Source organism: Schistocerca serialis, chromosome 4 (genome assembly GCF_023864345.2).
Source record: "Schistocerca serialis cubense isolate TAMUIC-IGC-003099 chromosome 4, iqSchSeri2.2, whole genome shotgun sequence".
Classification (NCBI taxonomy): Eukaryota; Metazoa; Arthropoda; class Insecta; order Orthoptera; family Acrididae; genus Schistocerca; species Schistocerca serialis.
This window is the reverse complement of record NC_064641.1, coordinates 863653159-863672431: the sequence shown is the minus strand read 5'-3', so window position 1 is coordinate 863672431 and position 19273 is coordinate 863653159. Positions and strand designations below refer to the sequence as shown.

General features: G+C 40.1%; 1 protein-coding gene across 1 annotated transcript in view; it reads left to right on the top strand.

Moving 5' to 3' along the window:
• LOC126473517 (tyrosine-protein phosphatase Lar) overlaps nt 1–19273 on the top strand; it is a 591250-nt gene that overhangs the window by 522874 nt on the left and 49103 nt on the right. Inside the window, exons 13-15 of the mRNA XM_050100619.1 lie at nt 5602–5741; nt 5846–6048; nt 11521–11690. Of these exons, the coding sequence (XP_049956576.1) occupies nt 5602–5741; nt 5846–6048; nt 11521–11690 (513 nt within the window). The remainder of the gene's footprint in view (nt 1–5601; nt 5742–5845; nt 6049–11520; nt 11691–19273) is intronic.

The window sequence follows — 19273 nt, the reverse complement described above, 5'->3', positions numbered from 1 at the left end:
TGCTCTTACAAGTTGCTCATTTGCATGTCTTACAAAAATATAATAGGACCATTATTGTACTGTGAATGTATAATAGTGTAGCTACTAACATCACATGTACCATAAGACTCTTATGAAAGATTCCATAAGGCAGTGTAGCCAGTATCGTGCCCTCTCCTGTGCAGTCACTTCTCTCAATTAAGATCAAAGACAAAAATTTTAATTAAATCGGAAAAAAATGTCATACCTTTTGACTGGAGGCGCATAGTTGCTAAATAGTCACAGCAAATATGAAGGAATAACTTCCTGAATGAGATGGTTGAACAAATCAGGTATTGGTAAGATGAGTGACAGACTTTCATAGAAAAATGATGAAGTATTGTTAATATAAAAAAAGAAATGCTTGCTAAAGTCACTTTGAGAAATTCAGTATTAAATGTCAAAATATTGTGCAGTTGTTTACTCAGTAGCCATGCAGAGGAAGAGAAAGGTTATTAGATTAGCAAAAATGATTTATATTCTCTGATAACTATTTTGTCTATAGTCCCTACAGAATACAAAGAACGAACAACCATAATGATAATTAGTATTTACCATTGCTTTTGTCTGTATAAATATTCCAAAGGTCAGCATCTGTGTATTTACAGTCCAAAGAGTTGTTCAAGGGTGGTCCAGTAAGTAACATCGTCATGTATGCACTACTTCAGGGAGGTAGATATGAAGCACTGCATGGTATAAAGTGAGTTCATGCTAGCAAGGTGGCTTGTTTTATTTCAGAACATCAGAGGTCAGGTCCATGTGAGTGCATATGGGCACCTCTTACAGGCGAAGTCTTTTGTCAGGGTATATTGCAGACTATTGACCTCTTTGTCTGAGGACACAGGTAGAGCAATATAGCAAATGCTTAATACTGATATTATAGATATAAAAATGTGTTGTTGCTGTTACTAAACAAAATAGACACAAGTACATGTTTACTAAGTGTACAGGACAAAGCAGCTGGGAGTACAGTATGAATTTGATAGAACACACCATATGCCTCGTGGTATTATAAGGTGGAAGAAAGGGTACACTAGAGTTTATTTTTCTGTGCTTGTATAAAAGCTTTTTTATCATTTGAGCCAATAAAGAAACTGACTGCTACAACATTTGAGAATGCAGTATTTGGGAAGTGCAAGCAATCAACATTTTGGAAGCACAAGTAATACAACTGCAGCTATTCATGTCAACTTGATATTATACATTTAAGATTCTGTTATAAGGTACTGATCATGTACTGTTACTTGCCCCTCTGTTATCGGTGGGAGCCAGCTGTCTTTGTACCACTCCAGAATGTTTACAATTGCTGCCAGTGTTAGTTATGTAACATTATTGTGCCCTCTAACAGTAAACAGCCATTGTGAATATAGTGTTGATATGTTTGTTGTGTTGTGCTTAGTGATGGTTAATATCATTTGTGATAGGGAGGGAAGAGGCTGTACCCAGCCCTTGTAGCGACTCACCATCAACTTTCATGTCACTTCTGTGGCACATTAATCTATTCCATGTCCATGCCTTTTATAAGCTGCAAGGTGGCTGCTGTGATGAAAGGAGGTGGCACTTCTCTCAGCAGCAAATGTGCTATGAGCCGATTGCAAGCTTCTGCACCCAGTATCCTCCACTCAGTGACCAAGTAAAAGTTTGCAATCAGTAAACATATGCATCATTGTGCAATCAGTTGGCTTTGTGCAGTTTAATACTGGAAGTTATGGAACTGATCAAGTACAATATACAGGATTCTTGCATACCAAGAATGCGTTTAATACTTCATATGCTGTTCAAAATATTCAGAAAGGTTATTACTTGAGTAATACCCATGATCTCTCTCTCTTCTCTCTCTCTCTTATTTTAATCTGCTGGGGTAATGAAGAAACTACATATTACCTTTTATTTCTTTGAATAGTGGATCTTCACAGTGGAAACTACTGTTAAATAAGACATGTCAATATCTCCAGTAAAACTAGCCAGGAAATGTGTTAAATCATGAACTGAAACTTCCCCAGGGAAGTGTGATAGAACCCCTCTTATTCTCACTAGACATAAATGATCAAATGGACTGGGTAAACAGGAATCTGCAAGTGTTTGCTGATGATGCTCTAGTGTACCAGAAAGTGTCATCATTGAGTGACTGTAGGGGGAAGAAGGATGACTTGAATAGAATTTCTATTTGGTATGATAAATGGCAACTTGCTGTAAATTTGGGAAATATAAAGTATTGAAGATAAGCAGGAAAAAGAGTCCCACAATGTTTGAATAAAACATTAGTGTGCTGCTTGACGCAATCACACTGATTGAATGTCCAGCCATAACATTGTAAACCAACATGGGATGAAACAAGCACGTACGTTTGATAGTAAGGAAGGCACATGACCATCTTTAGTTTATTGGGGAGTTCTAGGAACATCTCTAAAGGAGACTTGTGTAGAACACTAGTGTGGCCTATTCTTGAGTACTGAGCATGTGTTTAGGATCCCCAACAGGTCAGATTAAAGGAAGACATCAAAGAAAATCAGAGGTGTGCTGCTATATTTGTAACTGGTAGGTTCGAACAACATGCAAGTATTATAGAAATGCTCCATGAACTCAAGTGGGAATCCCTTGAGGAAAGACAATACTCTTTTCATGAAGTGCTACTGAGAAATTTCAGAGAACTATTATTTGCTGCTGACTGCCGAATGATCCTCCTGCTGACAACATACATTTCGCATAAGGACCGCAAAGATAAAATAAGAAAAATTAGGTCTTGTACAAAGGCATAAGACATCATTCCCTTGTTTTATTTGTGACTGGAACAAGAAAGGGAATTACTAGCAGTGGAACAAGGAACTCTGTGGCATGCACCATATGGTGAGTTATAGAGTATGTACATAGATGTAGATCTCATTTACTGATCTTCATCTTATACTGTATTATTTGGTGAACTAGCTATTTTTAAATAATATGATGCCAAACTGTAACAAACTGGTTAATGTGTTCATTTGTTTTGGGGGCCCTGTGAACTAATGACATGTTATCATGTACTGACATACTGTCTTGGGGTTTAAGTGATTGAGTTATGTTCTTTTATTTTTATACTTTTTACAACATAATTACATGATAATTTTGCAGTAGTGTAACTGGTTTTGACCACTACTAATGTTGACAACTGAATGTAAAATGCTTGCAGCATGTGCCTTTAGTCCAAAGATGACCACTGACTAATCGAGACTCGTTATGGCATTGTGATTGTATCATTCGAGGACTAAGGAATACAGTAATGTGTTCTTGTGTAATTTTGACTCATAAATTTAATCTTCTGTCATGGGAAGGAACAGAACTGTTCTGGGAAATGTAAAGTTGCACATTTAACACACATATTAATCCACAATATGATGGAAGACTATTGCCAAAAAATGGCCAATGATAGGCAAAGTAATTTTCATAACACAAACTTTTCAGACCTGCATGAGTTGGACTTGGATGACCTCACATTGTAATTAAAAAAAAAAAATACAACTTTCATATCCTGAATTATTATTATTATTATTGTTATTATTATTATTATTATTATTATGGAAACACTGAGTAGTCATGCATACTTTTGTTGGAGGCACCAGATGTCGCCAACATAACTGTGTACGTTTTTGTCAGTTAGTAATGATTTGCACTCCTTATTGAAGAGGCTGCATCATTCCATTTGAAATCTGCTATAAGTCACCTTATCTGTCGTATGAAGATTTTGATAAGTTGTGGTGCACATTTGATGCAGTAAATACCAGCTTTCCTAATAACTTTGTCAGAGGGCAGCATTTTCTTTCAAAATGAATAAAGAACTAAACCTCACTGTGTGACTCCTCTCTGATGCCAGAGTAAGAGTGTAAAGTGTGTGAGCGCTATTGTAAATTGCCAGCTCTGTGCTATGAGTGTTTCAGTTTCACTAAACATTTGGGGAATTTATTTGCTTCATGTTCTGTATAATTCAGTTACTCTTTCCATGTAGTTTGTGTTTAAAACTGTCAATAAATGAAGGTTATTAATTGCCAACTTTTTTTAAAAAAGGGGGAAAACCGAAGAAATAAAAACAATATTAACAATCTTACACTTCTGACAGTTTTAGCACAACTATAAATTGTAGCAGTTTCTACCAAAAGGCTTGTGTAGAAAAGCCCTAACTCTTTCTTGTAGTACAGTAGAAGGCTTTCTACCTCTCCTGTTTACACACCTGTATTACTGCATTGGTTTATGGTTTCATTTGCTATTTTGTTGTGGTTATTTCATTTGCATAAATTTCTTTACAGTGCTTGATTTGGCATCTCTCTTCAAAATGTAGCTTATGTGCTGTTGATTACATCATGCATGGTGAAAACATATTACATGCATTACACAAGAACAGCTCTCTGCAAACACATACTGTTTTTTCATTTTGATTTTTGAAAAAAATATCCCATTTTGGAACTGCAACAGTAACACATTTGCCATTTTTGAAAGGACAGAGTAACAGACTATAACAATTTTTTGCCGTGTTGACTAATCAAAATACAGTTTTCACACACAAAAAAGAATTTTTTGATATGTAGAAGAAAAAATACTTTTCTCACTTACATTACAATTTTTTCCACTTTTTTCCTGACAACTGTTGGGTTCATCCGGTTCAGCAGCAGACCGCAGTGAGTACTTTCCATAACATTTCCTCAGATGTGTGCCTTTGTAGACATTTTTACATAATTAGACAGTACAGAAAAAATATCTCAGTCTTATTTCTGTTACAGTAGTGTTGATAGATATACTGAATGGTATTTGATCTGTTATTACTTTATAGTTAGTTGATTAGTGGTAGCAGTGGGACCTTCCAATCATTAACCAGCGGTATTATGGGCATTAACACAAAAATGAAAAGGTACGTTTTCAGTCATCTTTATTAATCAGGAGCAATAATTATCTCATTTTGGATTATGCCTTCTGAATGTTAGCATTCATACTCGAGGTGTCTTACTGTGTTGGTATTCAAATGTTCATTTCCTTTGTCATGGAGGACTGCTCATCATCCCACTCCAGTGTTTAAGAACTAGTAACTTCTCTCCTGTTAATATAAGAAACACAAACCTGTATGACAAATATGAGCCCCACATAATCAGAAAAAACTAGAAATAGTCATAATCATTCCACCCAGAGTCTTTAAATGCACGGTGAGTCATACACAGTTTTTTTTCCTCACAACAAGGATCGTAAAAAGGTAATGTATCTGCTATTAGATGTAGTTAATTTCAAGAATTATTTGTCTGTTTTAATTGAAATAAAGTTATAAACATTCAGAATTCATTTACAATCTTTTCCTATGTAAGAGTGATTTTCAATAGCAAATATACAGCATCAAATTCAAGCTACTATTTATGCTTTCATTGTGAGCTTTCAAAAGTATTAATACCAGTTTTACATGCAAACTTAAAAATCATAATTTTCTTGATATACTGTTACATACAATTTCTTAATTCTTGTTCTTCTATCTGAGAGTGCTTGATGACTGAGTGTGTATGGTTAGAAGATATTACTTAAAAATGTGACTGTCTGAATCGTATGCTACATACAGTATCTCATAACTTGCAGTGCCAGGAGACCCTCAAGATGTTCGAGCCACAGCCATAAATTCAACAGCCATTAATGTCAAATGGAGGCCTCCAGCTGAAAAAGACCGTAATGGCATAATTAGAGGCTACCACATTCATGTACAGGAAACGAGGGAAGAGGTTAGTCTTTTCACATTTGGAAGATGATCTTTTAAGCATAGGTAAATTTCTGTTTCCTGTCACAGCCGTGTATGTCATTTAATGAACAATCAAATACAAAACAGGGAAAGAGCCTACTGAATGATCCAATCCGATTTGATGTTCTCGATGGAAATGTGCAAGAATTCAATGTGACTGGTCTTCAGCCTGACACCAAATACTCTGTGCAAGTTGCAGCACTTACAAGAAAGGGTGATGGTGATCGGAGCCAGCCAGTACATGTTCACACCCCTGGTGGTGTTCCCAATCGACCAACAGTTAATCTAAAGTGAGTTCCTGTGCTTTTAAATATTTTATTGATTGGCGACTCCATGGAGTGCTGTGTGCACCGCGACCGTATATGTTATATTAAAAGGAAGGTCAGCGTTGGTTGTAATGTTGATGTTTTATTGATAGGAGAATCAATTTTCGATCATATAGTGATCATCTTAAACTCAGACACTGGATCAAATTATCAATAACCAAAACTGAGAAGCGATCACAATTGTGATCACTGTGGTCGAAAATCAATTCTGCTATCAATAAAACATCAATATTACGACCAATGCTGACCTTCCTTTTAATTAATTTAAATATTTTGTTAGTCTGAAGCAATTTTATTGTAATGATATCTTGTATACTTTGTTTATTGCATTGGAAGACAAGAGTATTTCTTGTGATTTCACTTGTTTCGCAACCAAACAGCTGACTAGATTCCATCATACTTGTTGTGCAGTGAATCAAAGAAAGAAATTAAAAGAATTTTAGCTTCACCATTTGTTATATAAAGTAACTTAATCATAGAACTGTAAGCTAATCCTCCAACTGATGTCAACAAACAGCATAAAAATAATAATACAAAGATGTTCTACATACATACAATAAAAATCTAACACTGAATTACCCCTTGCTCAAATTATCATTTCATCATCTATGAATTCTTCTACTGAATAGCAGCATTTCTCCCAAAGCATTTGCTGTAGCCTTATTTTTAGATTCTCTGGCTTCATATAAAGTACATTTTTGTCCATTAACTTATTATATGTCATCCTCATATACTGTGAAGTCTGTGCATATAATTTCAGTTTGTATGTGTGTAGCATAGATTCTCCTCAAGTATTTTTGTCTGCTGTGTAGGAAGACTATAATTTCATAAACATTTAGTATATGCAGTATCTGAAATAATAGGTGACAAGATTCTGTTTGCTGTAATTTTTTTTTTTTTTTTTGCTCATGTCAGTAGAATTTGTTAGCATGTGCAATGTGCATTGCAAATGCAAGACAGCTAATCATATTTGATAGGAAGTCAACATGTGTACTGCAGCTGAAGTGTTTGTCCACATTTAGTCCTGGGAATCTGATAATGTCAGCTTCTTCCATAAGTTAATTGTTATGTATTTTAAGTTAAGGGCGATGTACTTGAGGACAATATTATGGAAATGGAAGAGGATGTAGATGAAGATGAAATGGGAGATACGATAGTGCGTGAAGAGTTTGGCAGAGCACTGAAAGACCTGAGTCGAAACAAGGCCCCGGGAGTAGACAACATTCCATTAGAACTAGTGACGGCCTTGGGAGAGCCAGTCCTGACAGAACTCTTCCATCTGGTGAGCAAGATGTACGAGACAGGCGAAATACCCTCAGACTTCAAGAAGAATATAATAATTCCAATCCCAAAGAAAGCTTTTGACAATGTTGACTGGAATACTCTCTTTCAAATTCTAAAGGTGGCAGGGGTAAAATACAAGGAGCGAAAGACTATTTACAATTTTTACAGAAACCAGATGGCAGTTATAAGAGTCGAGGGGCATGAAAGGGAAGCAGTGGTTGGGAAGAGAGTGAGACAGAGTTGTAGCCTCTCCCCGATGTTATTCAATCTGTATATTAAGCAAGCAGTAAAGGAAACAAAAGAAAAATTCGGAGTAGGTATTAAAATCCAGGGAGAAGAAGTAAAAACTTTGAGGTTTGCCAATGACATTGTAATTCTGTCAGAGACAGCAAAGGACTTGGAAGAGCAGTTGAATGGAACGGACAGTGTCTTTAAAGGAGGATATAAGATGAACATCAACAAAAGCAAAACAAGGATAATGGAATGTAGTCGAATTAGGTTGGGTGATGCTGAGGGAAGTAGATTAGGAAATGAGACACTTAAAGTAGTAAAGCATTGGAAGGCAGCGTGGAGGGTAAAAATCGTAGAGGGAGATCGAGAGATGAATACACTAAGCAGATTCAGAAGGATGTAGGTTGCAGTAGGTACTGGGAGATGAAGTAGCTTGCACAGGATAGATTAGCATGGAGAGCTGCATCAAACCAGTCTCAGGACTGAAGACCACAACAACAACAACATGTCTAATGTTTGGTATAGCATAGTACACTTAATCACAAATTACTCACGACCTTTTACGTTAACTTTGTTAGATGAACATTGACTCCTATGACATCAATCCATGTAGGTTGTAACTAAACTGGGAACCATGTGACTGATAGTTTATAATACTGTCAGTTTTAGCAGGAAGCTAACAGCTTTTCTGAAACAAATACCTTTGACTGTATTGTAAAACTGGCTGTGGCATAAAATTATTTTTGACATTTGATTACATCTTTATAAATACAAAAGCAGTGGCATAAAAATTACTTCACATTGGTATATTCTTCCTTTACTCCTTTTTCTTCTTTCGTTTGAAGTATACTGTTATGATATGTTTTCACATGCAGTATATAACTAAAGGAAAACTTGAATGGCACTTATATTAATTGTTGTTACTTAGCACTGTGCAGAAAGGCATGTTTGTTGACTGCATGCATTGTAAGTATCTGTAATTTTTTCCATGGTTGTTACTTTTGAATCTTTTCCTGTACCTTTTTAGATAATTTCAGTCTTCTAGGGGTATGTTATGCCATATGTTATGAGGTTATAATGTTGAGAAAGTTTAATAGTTGTGCACAGTCTGTTGGGGGTGTTGTTTACAGCCAGTTGAGGCTACTGGGCTGGGAATGGTAAAAGATCATCAGCAGTCATAGTGATATACAGCTGTGAAGCTAATACGCCTATTACTGAGTCTAGGGTTTGGGCTCTTGCTAGGTTATGAGATATTTTCCTCATGCTAATTTCAGAAACTGTAATACACAAGTGCACTTGCAAGAAAATCCGAACAATGGATTGACAGGTGGTGCTTGCATAGGAGCATAGGAGAGTACTGACTCTGAGTGCTTAGCCTAATTGTTAGTGCTTCACACACAGTCAGCTGGGGGGGGGGGGGGGGGGTGACCATTATGGACCTGTCTGGGTGGCTGCAGTTAGCTAATAGGGAGCAACAGAAGAGCTTAGTACCATACGTAGGAGTACAGCTGAAGATTGGTGGTATTGCTGTTGCAAAATGAATCTTCTCTTTGTTGACAAAGGTGCAAATGGAAATGTAGTTTTCACTGTTGCCAGTGATTCATGAAATTTATGTGTATTTTAACATTTATTTGGGCTCTATAAAGATGTTTTTGTTATATGGAAAGGGAAATAAAACATGTACAGAAATAATAAATTCTGATACACATGTAGCATTTCTGTGGAGGAAGGAACGGGTATATTTTTGACCAGTGTCACCGTGACATATTATAGCTGGGTTTGTATGCAAAAAATATATTACATGTGGAGTATAACTGTTGCCAAAGTGTCACCTATCAAAGAGAAGTGTATTTCATGCATTTAATCTCTCTCTATTTTAGACATGAAGAATATTCTCGTTCTGTGCAGTTCCAGTACATTTTACCTTCCTTTTCTCCTTATTTTGTGTATTTATTTATACTTTCCTTTCTTTACTGTAGGACACATTCTGAGGCATCAAGGGATGACCAATTTAGTATTGGAGGCAAGCATGTAGGGTAAAAATTGTAGAGAGAGAGCAAGGCATGGTTACACTAAACAGATTTAGAAGGATGTAGGTTACAGTAGTTACTCAGAGATGAAGAAGAATGCACAGGATAGAGTAGCATGGAGAGCTGCATCAAACCAGTCTCTGGACTGAAGACCACAACAACAACCACCTTTCTTTTGGTGAAAAGATTTATAAAAATTCTTGAAGTCAGAGGTTCATCCATGGTTTTTAATATGCAGATTTGTCAGTTTATGCTGTATAATAAAACAGGACCAATAAAAAATCAATACCAATTTGTAATTGCATCTTGTGACTTATAGTTGTAGTTTTTTGACAGAAAATCATTTGTTACATTTTATGTGAATGTAGGCTCTTTTATTATTCATGTTGTCTTTGAACTTCTAACACATAACAGTAGAGCAGGCGCACCACTCTTCCATTAGTCACCATATATTTTATAACCCAGAACATAATTTACATAACATGATCTCAAACTTTGGAAAAATTGTGTTTATTTTGTGAATGCTGTTATTGAACATTTTAATTCTAAACTTTTTTGTGAGCTCAACTGCATATTTGAACCTTTTAGGCTAAAATTTAAATATTTCATCAAAAGTTAATACAAAGTGCTTCACTTGAGGTTTACTTTATTTTTCAGTTTAGTGCACATTCCCTGCATTTAGGGCCCCCTGAACATAAGCCACTGTTGCACAAAGGAAAACCCAGGATGGAATGTAACAATACGAGAGAAGGAAAGTTGCTACTCACCATATAGCGGAGATGATGAGCCGTGATAGGAGCAATAAAAAGATTCACACAATCATAGCTTTCGGCCATTATGGCCTTTGTCAGCAGTAGACACACACACACTCACACAAGCACAACTTGCACACACATCTGCAGTCTCAGAGAGCTGAAACTACACTGAGAGCAGCAGCACCAGTGCATGATGGAAGTGGCAACTGGGTGGGGGTAAGGAGGAGGCTGGGGTGGGGAGGGGGAGGGATAGTATGGTGGGAGTGGTGGACAGTGAAGTGTTGCAGTTTAGACGGAGGGCAGGAGAGAAGGTGCGGGGGGGGGGGGGGGGTAAGTAGCAGAAAGGAGAGAAATAAAAACAGAAATAAAAGAAATTAAAAGACTGGGTGTGGTGGTGAAATGACGGCTGTGTAGTGCTGGAATGGGAACAGGGAGGGGACTGGATGGGTGAGGACAAGGAGTAACAAAGGTTGAGGCCAGGAGGGTTACAGGAACGTAGGATGTATTGCAGGGAAATTTCCCACCTGCACAATTCAGAAAAGCTGGTGTTGGTGGGAAGGATCCATATGGCACAGGCTGTGAAGCAGTCATTGAGATGAGGGGTATCATGTTTGGCAGTGTGTTCAGCTACAGGGTGGTCCACTTGTTTTTTGACCACAGTTTGTTGGTGGCCGTTCATGCGGACAGACAGATTATTGGTTGTCATGCCTACATAGAATGCAGCAGAGGATGTATTAGACCTAGAAGCAAGACTTGTCTCTCTCTCTCTCTCTCTCTCTCTCTCTCTCTCTCTCTGTGTGTGTGTGTGTGTGTGTGTGTGTGTGTGTGTGTGTGTGAGAGAGAGAGAGAGAGAGAGAGAGAGAGAGTGTGTATGTGTGTTTGTTTGTGCAGGAGGCGGGGGGAGGGGGTCTGTGTGGCTCACTTAATACAGAGGTTATACCGTATATAGCTGTTGTTCACTATTAAGTTTCAAGGGCTGTTAACCTTACATTTTACTAAGATCCAGCTATTTTTTCTTTTATTGCAATAATGTATCAAGTTTCCTTTTTTCTGTTAAACTAATTATAGAGTGTAGACTGCAGAATGTTATGATTAGTAACTGTGACTTACTTCAATATTCTGATGTAATCCCAAAGGACAATTGAGAGAGAACCATCTGTTACTGTTGAACTTGAATGGCAGCGTCCCACACTGACATATGGTGAACTTCTTGGCTATCGGTTACGCTACGGCGTCAAGGATCAACCATTAAAAGAAGAAATGTTGAAGGGCACCACAGTACAACATCGCCGGATACCTGAACTTGGTAAGTTCAGACACTGCTTTCATAATTCTGTTTCAGTTATGTCACAATTTTCAGGAAAGAGATACATGTGAACATATTTTTAAAAATCCAAAGAGCATAAGCAGTGATGGAATTTCAGATAAGATAACAATAGACAGATTTACTTATTGTACAAAAGACAGCAACAGTCATCAAGAGATAGACAAAAGATGGCTAAATCTGAAATGTTTCAAGCCAAATACCTAATCTCCCAAAGGACATAGAGATTGGTAACAAGTGGAAAATACTGGAAAATTTTAATGTAAGACTGGTTGGGGGATACACTTACAATCCTAACTGATAAGGGTTACAGCAGGACAGAGGATGAAAATTTTTGTTATTAATTTTTGAGCTCGGATGATATGCCATGCTTCTCAGGACTGAGAGTTGCAGGGGATTTTCCAGTTCAGTATTCCTCTCAGCAGGCTCACAACTCTTTTGTGAGTTCATGACATGAACTCTTTTGCAAGTTCATGTTTGGCAAACACAACTCTTAAGTCCACAGTGCTACTTCTCCTTCTCTCTTGGAATTCTAACTATTCTCTGTTCTGTCCCTTCCCCTTAGGGACCCAGCTAGCAATGACTGTGTACACGTCTGCCAATTGTGGGGCTACATAGCTGGAGCTTGGCCAGTGCAGCCCATTCAACACTGCTGTGTTCTTTGAGATTTCTTTAGAATCACTGTTGTTGTGACAATCAAACTTTATTTGTTGCAGGCAGTCGGGGTCTTGATTTAACTATTCGTATCATGAGGGATTTGAAGAGTTTAATTGATTTATTTTAAATTGTTAGCAAGCACCTTTGTGGAGAATGCCATACTTCAGTTGTAATAAGCCATGCCCAGGCAGACAGCTCCTACCTGAGTGGACTGTTTAGTTTCCATAGCTGTTTATGGGGATAACGTGTTTACAGAGATAACTAAACACACTTCCCAGCAGAATGGATGTAATGCTGTAATAAAGCCACCAAAGCAAACAAGAGCTAGTTCTCATGATCAAGCTTCTCCTGGAGATCATAACAACACATGTTCCATAATACAGGCCGTGTTTATAGAAATAAATATGAAGAAAGAACATTTGATAAAGAGGGTGTGGCTGGTGCATTTACATTTATTAAGTGGTTAAGAAATGACACTTTCTTTGTCGAGATAACAGCAGCTCAGCAAGGTACAAATGTAATAAAAAGTAAGAAACTTTGAGAGTACCCAATCAAAGTATAGCTACATTCAACATGTAATTCAAGTAAAAGTGCCATGATGTGCCAATATATGTGATGAGCCATAAGACGTAAAACCCCTTTTTATATTGTGAACAGTTCATAATACTGAAACAAGATTTTCAGCAAGTTATAGTGTGCAGCCAGATGTTAGTATGCCTAGGGGCAAATAATTTTGTTGCATGGTTAATACCCATAACTTGTATCAAGCAAGATACTGAAACAGGTAATTTGTTTTTTAGAAGAATGATATACTCTTTCTAACAACACTCATTAGCTCTTGAACATGTGTGCGCAGTGATGTAGTGCTTCTCAATGCTGGCACCGAAACTTTTCACAGAAGTGTCTGAGAAATGTTTTTAATTGAAAGGCATGATTGCTGAAATCAGCTATTGTGGTTTAAACGCTGCCAAGTATGGCTCTCATGCCAGGCTCTGTTGTTATATGTAGCAAGATGCCTACACTGCTACCTCATGGACCTACTACATATGGCATACCACAATTTTCCTGTACAGAACTACATTTTAACATCTAGTGTATCAGATCGTGCTTAGGAAAACTACACTGCATGACAAAAAATGTGGAGCACCCAGTAGATATGTTTTGATGTCAACAGAACTTTGTACACACCTTTGGCAGGTATGTAAATTGAATTTCACTCCGACAGGTAGAATGGCCATCAAAGTGCATTAGTGTTGTTCATGTTTAGTGTACTTACCAGACCTAGTTGGGTCTATAATGGTGTGAACAGAATCGTATGTTGAGTGATTACTGTGAAGGACATGGAGATACTGTGTACTTGTGTGAGATAGTGTTATCAGCACCTGACAGAGTTTGAAAGGGGCCTCGTTGTGAGTCTCCATTTAGCCAGCTAGTCGATTCGTGCAATATCTAGAATTGTGGGGCATTCGGATGTGGCAGTGGCCTGTTGTTGGTCTGTATGAGAACATGAGGGAACTCATACTCATTGACAAGTTCTGATTGTGCAGGACTGACCACTACAAGGGATGATCACCATATTGTACACCAAGCACATTGTAACGCCTCTACATCTGTCTTGCCGTCTGAGAACAAGTAACAGACTCCCTGCAATATTCTGTGTCATCCTACTTGTTTGGTCAGAGACTAGGGAATTACCATTCCATGTATAGGTTGCAGTTAACACCACAACACAAATGTCTGCATTTGGAGTGGTGGCATGACTGGGAAGCCTGGACTGCTAATGACTGGCATCACATAGTGTTCAATAGTTAATCACAGTTCTTACTACCCCAGCTGCCCATCCACGCCAAGTACAGTGGCGACTTGGGGGGGGGGGGGGGGAGGGGGGGGAGTCCATTCTTCCAATGTCTTGGAGAGCCACAGAGACATTACTCATAGTTTCACGGTGTGTAGGGTGTGATGGGAAATTACTTCACTTCATGGCTGGTATTGATTGAAGGAAAGTCAACAGCACATTGACACATCATGGACATTCTGCTCCCTCATGTGTGACCTCTCATGTGACAGTATCATGGCTCTATTTTTCAACCCGATGGGCTTGTCCACATATAGCGTGTGTCTTTACAAAATGTCTGCATGATGTTGAGGTACTTCTGTGGCACTAAGATCCCCAGACCTGTCCGTGGCAGAACATGTGTGGGATTATCTTGGATGTCAACTCATCAGGATATCAAGGACCAGTTGCATCAGTTGTGTGCCAGCATGCCTCAGGAGGGGATACTGTGGCTTTAAGACACCCTTCTCAACAAATCAGTGCATGCATCCAGGTCAGAGGGGGCTCAACTTCATACTGATAAGTGGGCTTATACCGTCAGGTTCTTTGTGAATTTGACTATATTTTGTAATCACTGAAATAACATCACGTGCCCTTTCAGCCTATGAAGTTTCATTTTGTTTTTCATCCTCCACTTCTGGGCACTTCACTTTTTTTATCTGCCAGTATAAATTACTTTTGCTGTACCAACACCACGTGTTACAATCTATATCAGAATTTTTAGTGTTCTGTATATAAACAAAGATGCTGTAACTTACCAAACGAAAGTGTTGGTATGTTGATAGAGACACTAAAAAACACACAAACACACACACAAATTTCATTATTTCGCAACCCAAGGTTGCTTCATCAGGAAAGAGGGAAGGAGAGGGAAAGATGAAAGGATGTGGGTTTTAAGGGAGAGGGTAAGTAGTCATTCCAATCCCGGGAGTGGAAATACTTACCTTAGGGGGAAAAAAGGACAGGTATACACTCGCAAACACACACATATCCATCCGCATATATACAGACACAGGCAGACATATGTAAATGCAAAGAGGTTGGGCAGAGATGTCAGTCGAGGCGGAAGTACAGAGGCAAAGATGTTGTTGAATGGCAGGTGAGGTACGAGCGGCGGCAACTTGAAATTAGTGGAGGCTGAGGCCTGGTGGGTAACGGGAAGAGAGAATATATTGAAGGGCAAGTTCCTTTCTCCAGAGTCCTGATAGGTTGGTGTCAGTGGGAAGTATCCAGATAACCCCTACGGTATAACACTGTGCCAAGATGTGCTGGCCACACACCAAGGCATGTTTAGCCTCAGGGTGATCCTCATTACCAACAAACACTGTCTGCCTGTGTCCGTTCATGCAAATGGACAGTTTGTTGCTGGTCATTCCCACATAGAAGGCTTCACAGTGTAGGCATGTCAGTTGGTAAATCATGTGGGTGCTTTCACACGTGTGTGTGTGTGTGTGTGTGTGTGTGTGTGTGCGCGCGCGAGTGTATACCTGTACTTTTTTCCCCCTAAGGTAAGTCTTTCCGCTCCCGGGATTGGAATGACTACTTACCCTCTCCCTTAAAACCCACATCCTTTCATCTTTCCCTCTCCTTCCCTCTTTCCTGATGAAGAAACCTTGGGTTGCGAAAGCTTGAAAATTGTGTGTGTGTTTGTGTGTCTTTTAGTGTCTCTGTCAACATTCCAACGCTTTTGTTTGGTAAGTTACAGCATCTTTGTTTTTATATATATTTTTCCCACGTGGAATGTTTCCCTCTATAATATATATATATAGAGGGAAACATTCCACGTGGGAAATATATATATATAAAAACAAAGATGATGTGACTTACCAAATGAAAGTGCTGGCAGGTCGACAGACACACAAACAAACACAAACATACACACATAATTCAAGCTTTCGCAACAAACTGTTGCCTCATCAGGAAAGAGGGAAGGAGAGGGAAAGACGAAAGGATGTGGGTTTTAAGGGAGAGGGTAAGGAGTCATTCCAATCCTGGGAGCAGAAAGACTTACCTTAGGGGGAAAAAAGGACGGGTATACACTCGCACACACACACATATCCATCCACACATATAAGCAGACATATTTAAAGACAAAGAGTTTGGGCAGAGATGTCAGTCGAGGCAGAAGTGCAGAGGCAAAGATGTTGTTGAATGACAGGTGAAGTATGAGTGGCGGCAACTTGAAATTAGCGGAGATTGAGGCCTGGTGGATAACGGGAAGAGAGGATATATTGAAGAGCAAGTTCCCATCTCCGGAGTTCGGATAGGTTGGTGTTAGTGGGAAGTATCCAGATAACCCGGACGGTGTAACACTGTGCCAAGATGTGCTGGCCGTGCACCAAGGCATGTTTAGCCACAGGGTGATCCTCATTACCAACAAACACTGTCTGCCTGTATCCATTTATGCGAATGGACAGTTTGTTGCTGGTCGTTCCCACATAGAATGCGTCACAGTGTAGGCAGGTCAGTTGGTAGATCACATGGGTGCTTTCACACGTGGCTCTGCCTTTGATCGTGTACACCTTCCGGGTTACAGGACTGCAGTAGGTGGTGGTGGGAGGGTGCATGGGACAGGTTTTACACCGGGGGCGGTTACAAGGGTAGGAGCCACAGGGTAGGGAAGGTGGTTTGGGGAATTCATAGGGATGAACTAAGAGGTTACGAAGGTTAGGTGGATGGCAGAAAGACACTCTTGGTGGAGTGGGGAGGATTTCATGAAGGATGGATCTCATTTCAGGGCAGGATTTGAGGAAGTCGTATCCCTGCTGGAGAGCCACATTCAGAATCTGATCCAGTCCCAGAAAGTATCCTGTCACAAGTGGGGCACCTTTGTGGTTCTTCTGTGGGAGGTTCTGGGTTTGAGAGGATGAGGAAGTGGCTCTGGCTATTTGCTTCTGTACCAGGTCGGGAGGGTAGTTGCGGGATGCGAAAGCCATTGTCAGGTTGTTGGTGTAATGCTTCAGGGATTCCGGACTGGAGCAGATTCGTTTTCCACGAAGACCTAGGCTGTAGGGAAGGGACTGTTTGATGTGGAATGGGTGGCAGCTGTCGTAATGGAGGTACTGTTGCTTGTTGGTGGGTTTGATGTGGACGGACATGTGAAGCTGGCCAGGACAGGTGGCGGTCAACATCAAGGAAAGTGGCATGGGATTTGGAGTAGGACCAGGTGAATCTGATGGAACCAAAGGAGTTGAGGTTGGAGAGGAAATTCTGGAGTTCTTCTTCACTGTGAGTCCAGATCATGAAAATGTCATCAATAAATCTGTACCAAACTTTGGGTTGGCAGGCCTGGGTAACCAAGAAGGCTTCCTCTAAGCGACCCATGAATAGGTTGGCGTACGAAGGGGCCATCCTGGTACCCATCGCTGTTCCCTTTAATTGTTGGTATGCCTGGCCTTCAAAAGTGAAGAAGTTGTGGGTCAGGATGAAGCTGGCTAAGGTAATGAGGAAAGAGGTTTTAGGTAGGGTGGCAGGTGATCGGCGTGAAAGGAAGTGCTCCATCGCAGCGAGGCCCTGGACGTGCAGGATATTTGTGTATAAGGAAGTGGCATCAATGGTTACAAGGATGGTTTCTGGGGGTAACGGATTGGGTAAGGATTCCAGGCGTTCGAGAAAGTGGTTGGTGTCTTTGATGAAGGATGGGAGACTGCACGTAATGGGTTGAAGGTGTTGATCTATGTAGGCAGAGATATGTTCTGTGGGGGCTTGGTAACCAGCTACAATGGGGCGGCCGGGATGATTGGGTTTGTGAATTTTAGGAAGAAGGTAGAAGGTAGGGGTGCGGGGTGTCGGTGGGGTCAGGAGGGTGATGGAATCAGGTGAAAGGTTTTGTAGGGGGCCTAAGGTTCTGAGGATTCCTTGAAGCTCCGCCTGGACATCAGGAATGGGATTACCTTGGCAAACTTTGTATGTGGTGTTGTCTGAAAGCTGATGCAGTCCCTCAGTCACATACTCCCTTCTCTGCCGGAAGAATGACGATGGACCGGTCAGCCTTCAGATCACGGATAGCCTGGGCTTCAGCAGTGGTGATGTTGGGAGTAGGATTAAGGTTTTTTAAGAAGGATTGAGAGGCAAGGCTGGAAGTCAGAAATTCCTGGAAGGTTTGGAGAGGGTGATTTTGAGGAAGAGGAGGTGGGTCCCGCTGTGATGGAGGACGGAACTGTTCCAGGCAGGGTTCAATTTGGATAGTGTCTTGGGGAGTTGGATCATTAGGGGTAGGATTAGGATCATTTTTCTTTGTGGCAAAGTGATACTTCCAGCAGAGAGTACGAGTGTAGGACAGTAAATCTTTGACGAGGGCTGTTTGGTTGAAACTGGGAGTGGGGCTGAAGGTGAGGCCTTTGGATAGGACAGAGGTTTTGGATTGGGAGAGAGGTTTGGAGGAAAGGTTAACTACTGAATTAGGGTGTTGTGGTGCCAGATTGTGTTGATTGGAATTTTGAGGTTTTGGAGGGAGTGGAGCTGGAAGTGGGAGACTGAGTAGATGGGAGAGACTGGGTTTGTGTGCAATGAGAGGTGGTTGAGGTTTGCTGGAAAGGTTGTGAAGGGTGAGTGAGTTGCCTTTCCGGAGGTGGGAGACCAGGAGATTGGATAGTTTTTTGAGGTGAAGGGTGGCATGCTGTTCTAATTTGCGGTTGGCCTGTAGGAGGATGCTCTGAATAGCCGGTGTGGATGTGGGAGAGGAAAGATTGAGGACTTTTATTAAGGATAGGAGTTGACAGGTGTGTTCATTGGCTGAGTTGATGTGTAGGTCAAGGATTAGGTGGGTGAGGGCAATGGATTGTTCAGTTTGGAACTGGTGTAGGGACTGATGGAAAGAAGGGTTGCAGCCAGAGATGGGAACTATAAGTGTGAGGCCTTTGAGGGTTATGCCAAATGTCAGACAAGCCTGAGAAAATAAAATATGCGAGCGTAATCTGGCAAGGGTGAAGGCATGTTTGCGGGAGGAATGTAAATAAAACTTAATGGGGTCGTTGTGGGGGTGTTGTGAGGGTGACATGGTATTAGAAGGTGGAAAGTGTAACATGAGGTTGAAATGAAAATGAAAGATAAAAATATATGGGGAGAGATAAGG